The following is an 8,615-nucleotide window of genomic DNA, read 5'->3' as shown; positions in this document are numbered from 1 at the left end:
GGCCTCCTGCTGGTGCCAGAGTCAGGACTAAACATGGACCGGCCTCCTGCTGGTGCCAGAGTCAGAACTAAACATGGACCGGCCTCTTGCTGGTGCCAGAGTCAGGACTAAACATGGACCGGCCTCCTGCTGGTGCCAGAGTCAGGACTAAACATGGACCGGCCTCCTGCTGGTGACCAGAGTCAGGACTAAACATGGACCGGCCTCCTGCTGGTGCCAGAGTCAGGACTAAACATGGACCGGCCTCCTGCTGGTGCCCAGAGTCAGGACTAAACATGGGCCGGCCTCCTGCTGGTGGCAGAGTCAGGACTAAACATGGACCGGCCTCCTGCTGGTGCCAGAGTCAGGACTAAACATGGACCGGCCTCCTGCTGGTGCCAGAGTCAGGACTAAACATGGACCGGCCTCCTGCTGGTGCCAGAGTCAGAACTAAACATGGACCGGCCTCTTGCTGGTGCCAGAGTCAGGACTAAACATGGACCGGCCTCCTGCTGGTGCCAGAGTCAGGACTAAACATGGACCGGCCTCCTGCTGGTGCCAGAGTTAGGACTAAACATGGACCGGCCTCCTGCTGGTGCCAGAGTCAGGACTAAACATGGACCGGCCTCCTGCTGGTGCCAGAGTCAGGACTAAACATGGGGAATCTGTGTTTCAGTTTTATGCAGCTAAAATCTGGAACGGTCTTCCTGAAGATGTGAGACAGGCTTCTACTCTGACAATGTTCAAATCTAAGCTAAAACAGTTTTGTTTAGCTGTGCATATGACTGAAAGGATTTTTCTTTGCACTCTTCTCTTTTATGTTTTAAATTATGTACACGTTATCCTTTTTTATTTTATCCATTATTTATTTATTTTTTATTTTTGACATTTTAAATACTAAAATATTATGTTGATCTAAGTTTTATGGCATCAGGCAAAGCCATTACATTTTTACATCACACCATCCCGGAGACACCTGTCATGCTGCAATGTCAAAGAAATGGGAAGGAGTGTCTGGAATGCCTGCCAATGTGGTCCGATAAATTTGGATTTGGCTAGTTTTTAGGCCCGAGCGCCACAAGCTGGCGAGAGGCCTATTAGTCTCGTAAGGCCGTCCAAACACTCACTAACGCACTCCTCCACTCATGCACGCCCCGTGCATGCCAATTAGTTGTAGGAAAATGGAACATTACCGTTGTAAACGGGCGAAGCCCGTGCAAAAGTTTGCACTAAACGAGCACTTAACATTGGGATGACGACCGCGAAGCGGTCGTCATCCCCATATAAAGCACTCATTTGCGCTAAGTAGCTCACAAATACGTTCCCCATCTCTTGCATGTTCTGTGCATATAAGCATGTAATGCAAAAATTGAACATTATTACTGTACAGAGGGCCAAAAACACAAAGTGGGCGGAGCCCACTCAAAATTATCGAAAGTACCCGTCAGTGACCAGGGACCCACACCATGAGGTAGGAAAGCGCGAGCGTTTTCCGAAAATGTATAGTTTATGATATTTGAAAAATGGGAAACATTGTTTTCGCATCGGAATATTATTCTTTCTTCTTCTTCTCGGGACCAACCCCCCCATTTTTCACCCAGTGAACATTGACGAAAAGTCACAAAAATTTGCACACCTCTAAAAATCGTGCCTCTCTACATTCTGGCTATTTCCCTTTTCTAAAATAAAAAAATTGGCGCGTCAGCGCCCCCAAATGTACCAAAAATGCATTGAGGGATGGGAAATGACCCAAAAAAAATCGGATCGTAGAATCATGAAATTTGGCGCAGAGGTAGATGGTGACAAGAGAAGTAAAAAATATTATTACGGCAACGCCGTCTGCCCAACCAAATGTCGGCCATATTGCTTCAAAAATGGCTAAACATGACTTCGGAGTTTTTCCAAACGTCGTACTTTTACAAACTCCTCCCAGGGCGTTGGCCCTAAAAAGCTGAAATTTGGTGAAAATGCTACTGAGGAGTGGGACATCAAAAGTTATCCAAATTACATTGATACCTCTCACGGTCTCTGTGCGGCGAAGCCGCAAACTGTAGCTAGAATTTCAGAAATCTCCCATATGTAAAATTTCTGCCGTTTGCGCAGATAAAGTCCGAATTGCGTCAAATTAGAATCAGTTGTTAAACTCTTTGCCCTAAACCTACTTGAAGTGAAATAAATTCATTTGGCGCCACAGCGCCCCCTACAGATTTTATATGGAGGTTGAATGTTTAGTTTTGCGAAATTATCTGAAATTTGACACACAACTCAATTTTGGCATCCCCATCAAAAAAGTCAGTGAGACCCATGTCATAATTGTTATGGCGTTGCCGTAGCGATGACCAAAACCTCCCATGTTATTCCAATGGGGAAATTGCCAGAACATGTTTACACTTTAGACTTTCACAAACTCCTCCCAGGGCGTTAGCCCTATTAACCTGAAATTTGGTGAGACTCATCTTCAGTGGTGGACCATCAAAAGGTATCTACATTTTTATTCAAAGAGTCACGGTGTCTGTGCGGCAAAGCCGCACATTTTGCCAAGAATTCAAAATAAAATTGCTTTTTGATGGTAAAACAAAGGGGAGAAGATGTGACAGCGTCACAGATTCAGCAGTAGGCGTAATAAAAGGACAATTGGGGCGCGTTAGCGCCCCCTCCTCTTGCGGCGTGGCGGCGGCGTAGCGAGGGCCGATCATTGCCGCTTGCGGCTATATTTTTAATTGTTTTTGATTTTTATTTAGTTAATTTTATTGTATTTCTGTCTCTGAAATTTCTTTGTGATTTTAATGCATTTTTCCTGCTGTGTGAAGCACTTTGAATTGCCTTGTGTATGAAATGTGCTCTACAAATAAACTCGCCTTGCCGTATTATATTGGAATGAACAGAAAATGTTTCATGAATCATAAATATAATGCATTTTCAAGCTTCCATGTCCAACTTTTGAATACTTTACTCTGGTGTGATAAACAGGCTAAATGCAAGACACCTCAAACATGAACAAATAAAACAAAACTTAACTTCAGATAGGATTTTGAAAACGCATCATTTGACGAAAAGATAAAACAATAAATCGGTGATTGTAATAATTGCAGGTAAGCAACACTCATTGTTTGAGATGGATCACTCCTGGACAAATGAGGGTTTACACCGACATGATCTGTACTTTACTCACAATGTGCTAGTACTAATGAAGCCTCCGTAAATTCAGCCTGGAAGACCTAACTCCACCCATCTACGTCAAGGCCACCATGGAAGGACCCCTCTCCCCAGCGCCATCATCGCACTCAAGCGGCGTCCGCCTGTGCGTCTGTGAGAGTCAGATCCCTCACTTCACCATGGACTCTTCCAGGTTTCTGTGCTAATCCCAAAGAGGTTATGCAGTTTTTCCTGGCCAAAGAAGTAGGGTGAAAGGTCAGGGGGCGTCTGCACCATGGCCCTCGCACCTGCTCCTCATCCCCAATCAACGCTCTCAGTGACTCCTCCCCACTCCAATCAGCACCCAGGCGGTGGCATTTAAGCCCTCAGGCTGATGGCTCGGCCGCTCAAACCGTACTGCGACCCACCACCTCCCCAGCTCCTCCTCTACATTCCCCTCATCCTCTACCTTCTCTTCACATCTACCACCACCAGTCTCCAGGCTCCGGGGGGAGACATCTAGTACAAATAGATCATGGAGTGCCCATGATTGTAACGTGTTCCGCCGGGGTCTGAGCGCCAAATAACTCACGAATAAAGCTTGCTAAACAGTCCATTCTCATGGTCTCTTTGTCTCTCCAGGATGAAATACTATTACTAGTACTACTACATCTAGATTTTGTATCTGTTAGACTTGTCTTTAATCTGGGTCAGTTAATGAAAGGAAAGCAAAACAAATACAGTGAAATCATTTCATTTTTCCCACAATGTTTAGGTCTCAACACAGGGAAGTAAAGCCATCACATTCTCCAGCCACACGTGCTTCCAATCCTGCTGACATCTGCGAGAACTTCCAGTGAGTACAACCACTAAAGATATACTGCGCAACTTTTCTAGAGTAGGGTACATCGCCTGCTCCATAGATCTCACCTGTAACTTTGCCAGGTGGTGTTACATACTTGTCTTCATGGAAATAGATTGTTAAATACCATGACGCATTCCAGGCAAATTAAAAGCACCTCCACGGAGACAAGCAGAAGGTGCATCTTCACCAGAAAAGTAGCACAGTGCACCTTTAAATATCATATGTACCGTATCAAAAATGTTTAAAATCATATGTGTGTTTTGCAGAAATGTAATTCAACAAGTCTTGGACATCTATTCTCAGGCTTGGACAAAAAACAAGGACAATCACCGGCAATTACAGTCAGATTTCACAAATTCGTTCATATATTTGTTTTATGCGAGTCATTAGACTAAAGCTGTTGATGTTGCTTTTGCAGATCTAAGCTGAGTTTCAAGTGCAATGGTTTTAACGATGGCATAATCACTCAGGCAAACACTCCTCTGATGTCTGTGCTGGTTTATGACGGGGACAAGACGACTGTCAATGTAACGGAGGAGATGTTCAACACGTTTGCAAAGGTACGACAGCTGCAACAATGGACAGAAAATCAAACAGCAACTACAGAGTCTTCAGTGACACTTTAAGCACTGGCATTAGGCCAACTGAGATGAATAAATATCTTAGATTGAGGTGTGGTGGCACAGTCGTATAGTCTAATAACTCACTCGCTGTCTTCTTCGGAGACTATCACGAAACGAAAAACGTCATAAAGTTAAATGAACAAATGCCGTTCTCAATTACACCCTCTGTATGTTTTGTTGTACAGTCAAATGGAGACAATAAGCCATGAACTATCCTTCCACTAGGGGCAATTTTCAAAAGATGCTTACCAGCCACACTAAGATGTGTGGCTGGTAATGTAATCCTTTATTCGCTTTGTGGTACGCTATAACCTCTTTGAAGCTACGTGTGAAGAAGGACCAATTAAACTTTGTACTCCGTAAGTGTATTGTAAAAGTAGCGCTAAATTGGACTGCTGTGCACAGTCAGTACATAAACATTTTATTGATAACAAACCCAAAACTTCCAAGTATCTTCACCCTAGAAATGAGGTAATACACCCTTGAAGAAAACTTGTTTAATTACATTGCTCCAAAGGGCAAGTGCAAGCCTGTGGTTTTGTGGTTTAGGGTGTTGTACAAGTGTTGTTGGTGTTTGTTGCAGCATCAACCACTTTGCTTTTGTGATAACATTTTGCCGATGTTGTAAAAGAGGGAAAACAAGCTACTACTGCAATGACACTTGAAATACTAAGAAAAGAGCAAACCATAAATTGACTAAAATACTTCTATCGTGCACTGAACAATAGTTTGTTTGTTCTAGAATCATCCTTTCTCAAACAGAAGACTAGACACATGTGCTGTGGTTGGAAATGGAGGGATTCTGTCCAATAGCAGCTGTGGAGAGGCCATAGACTCCGCCCAGTTTGTGATCAGGTGAGCGCGTGCACTAACGCAAAACCACATCCAGATTATAACATGAAACTTTGAAGAAATGTTACACGTTGTTGCTTTTAGGTGCAACATGCCGCCTCTTGAGGGGAATTTCTCCAAAGATGTGGGAACAAAGAGTGACATCGTGACGGCTAATCCCAGTATTGTTGTAGAGAAGTAAGTTATTAATACAGTTTTGAACGCTTTATTGTCAGAGGGTACAGCTGAAATGTAGCAAAGGGGGAGGATGTGAGGGAGGGTTAATTAAAGGTGCCCTTTGTATCACATTTTTGGGAGGAAGGTTAGGACCTGCCATTTGTTTATCTAGATGTTCTTGCTTCTCCTGCAAAATGTCGTTATATAACATGTATCTTATCTATCAAAATTGTGCAAAAAATCCTGAAACATGATTTCTTACCGTGAGTGGTGTTTCCTTGTCCCCGGGGAAACAGACAAGTTTAATGCCATAAAGTGGAGGCAAAGCATTAAAACAAATACAAAATCTATATAGTATAAAAAAACTGATGCATAGATTTTATTAAGGTTTTGAAGCCACATTATACACACATATATTTTTTAGATATGGGAGACTTCTGAAGTATCGCCGTCCATTTGTCGACCACGCTCGTCTCTACGGCCACGCGATGCTGCTCGCTCCCACTTTCTGCTACAGCCACAACACAGAGGTACTCCTACGAGCCTTTTACACCATTCAGGATGCCGAGCTCCCGATCCAGCCCGTTTCCATGAACCCGGTCTACCTCAAAAACCTGGTCGAGTTCTGGACGTCCCACGGCTTAAATCCCAAGAAGAGACTTAGCACTGGTTTGATGATGACCAGTTTGGCATTAGAAATCTGCGACAACGTGCATCTGTATGGGTTCTGGCCGTTTGATCAACACCCGCACACAAAACAGCCTCTCAATCATCACTACTACGACAACAGGCTTCCCAAACCGGGGGCTCACTCCATGCCGGCCGAGTTTAAGTTGTTGCTAAAGTTGCACAGAGAGGGAGTCCTCAAACTTCACCTGGGACAGTGCCCACCACCGAGATGATGGAGGTTTTTCTCCTGACAAACAGTGACATAAAGCAGCTCCAAACAGCCCGCTCACAATGACACGGAGCTGATGTGATCTACGGAGACAAACTTCCCACCTGTCGTCCCCCTCCAAGAGCTGGCACGCACAAGCAAAATACAGATGTGAGAGACGATGATTATGTCACATTTTTCCATTTATTATTTTGTAGGGTTACATACTAGTACAAGTACTGTAAGGTTATGAATGTCCACCCACTTGTGAAGGAGGCGGGGCATTCAAGGTTGATATTGATTAAAGAATTCTTCAAGAATTCAAACATGACACACTGCATAAGTGTGGGTAGGTCTGAATCATATTTTTAAGAGAAGAATGGGGCACCAGCCGGATAATCGGCAATTTCAGGGTTCAGAATATGCGATATCGCATCGCAAAATGCGACGCAATTTCTCTCAAATGCGATGCGTTCGTCAGAAAAAAGTGCTTTTGTATTGCATATATACATATACAAAAATGTAAAAATGTGTGTTCAATTGTGTAACCAAATAGAGCGGTACAATTTGAATAACACATAAAATACACCGCAACCTTTATTTTTCCATCAGAAGCTCAATACCTTTTTTTGTGAGTGTAATGACAATTAATATGTAAATGAGACTCCTGCAAATAGTCATCTGATGATGATGATATGGAAGAAAGTTGTAATTAAGGCCATCTGACTTTGTGTTGCTAAATTTGTTCAACAATTAATTTTATTTGCAAGTTTTATTTAAAGATTTTTTTTTAAAAGTGTTTAAAAGTTAATTTGTTAAGAGTTTTCTTTAATAGAATGTTTACAAATACATTTAAATAAATGATCGTGTTATATCAATGGAAAGTATTGATTGTTAGTCACTTTCGTGTTTTGCTATGCAATTGCTATACAAATTTCGAAAAATTAACGGATTGTTTAGCAGCTGCTGCTATACAAGTGAAAATCCTTAATCTTAGCCCTGAATTTTAACAACTCTATAATCAGATATCTAAATTAATTAATTAATTAGAAATTAATTTGCTCGTTGATCTAAAGGTTTGAGAACGTAACCGTGACATTGACCCCTTTTCTGAAAATGAAGGAACACTTAAAGGCGCAATGGACGATTTTTCAGCGATTTGAGAACTCAGGCGGAAGTGTGCATGTGCACTCCCCCATGTGGACCGATACAACACACACGAGCGTTTGTTTACTAGCGCGACGGATGCATCGCATCTCTCGTCTCCCGTAGATTTCCGTCTTCTTCTGAGTCAGCTCGAACAGTCTTTCTCCGTCTTCATTTTGTCCCGTACACTGAGGGAACTATTATGATAGATCCATCCGCTTAGACACGCGGAACCGTGCTGCTCGTGAGGACGAACCGCGCGCGGCTGCAGGTGAGTGGTAGGTGCGTTTTATGATTGATACGTGGCAGGACTAATCGGCAGTCCACGCCACGAGGAAATAAGACTCAGATTTTGGTCAAAAAAATCGTCTATTCAACCTTTAACCAAATGTGGGTTGTGAAGATTTAATGACCAAAGAATTAAACAGATAAAGATGAATTAGGAATATGCAAATGAGTCGACAACAGATGGAAAACACTAGACATGATGGTTCTAGATCTATCTAGGTGTGTGTTAGAGTTAAGTCTAAGATGAAATTCAGCCAGCCTGTGAAGTGCATTCATACGAACGTAACCAGAAGCTGTGATCCTGAGGAGACGGGCCTGCTTGGGGTCCAAGGGCCTGCGTGGAGTCCAAGGGCCTGCGTGAAGTCCAAGGGCCTGCGTGGAGTCCAAGGGCCTGCGTGGGGTCCAAGGGCCTGCGCGGGGTCCAAGGGCCTGCACGGGGTCTAAGGGCCTGCGCGGGGTCCAAGGGCCTGCGTGGGGTCCAAGGGCCTGCTTGGGGTCCAAGGGCCTGCGTGGGGTCCAAGGGCCTGCTTGGGGTCCAAGGGCCTGCGTGGGGTCCAAGGGCCTGCGTGGGGTCCAAGGGCCTGCGCGGGGTCCAAGGGCCTGCGCGGGGTCTAAGGGCCTGCGCGGGGTCCAAGGGCCTGCGCGGGGTCCAAGGGCCTGCGCGGGGTCCAAGGGCCTGCTTGGGGTCCAAGGG

General features: G+C 44.2%; 1 protein-coding gene across 1 annotated transcript; it reads left to right on the top strand.

Annotated features, from left to right (window-relative positions):
* Positions 1-4,104: 4,104 nt before the first annotated feature.
* On the top strand, positions 4,105-6,530 carry LOC140357780 (alpha-2,8-sialyltransferase 8F-like). Its single transcript, XM_072442297.1, has 6 exons — positions 4,105-4,154; positions 4,246-4,320; positions 4,398-4,539; positions 5,345-5,457; positions 5,539-5,631; positions 6,035-6,530. Exons 1-6 carry the CDS (start codon positions 4,105-4,107, stop codon positions 6,510-6,512), a joined length of 951 nt encoding a protein of 316 aa, XP_072298398.1. The 3' UTR covers positions 6,513-6,530.
* The last annotated feature ends 2,085 nt before the right edge of the window (positions 6,531-8,615 follow it).

The sequence above is a fragment of the Eucyclogobius newberryi genome, unplaced genomic scaffold (genome assembly GCF_026437365.1).
Source record: "Eucyclogobius newberryi isolate DKJ021-1_F unplaced genomic scaffold, fEucNew1.0.hap1 SCAF_13, whole genome shotgun sequence".
Taxonomy (NCBI): Eukaryota; Metazoa; Chordata; class Actinopteri; order Gobiiformes; family Gobiidae; genus Eucyclogobius; species Eucyclogobius newberryi.
This window is presented reverse-complemented; position numbering and strand designations above follow the sequence as displayed.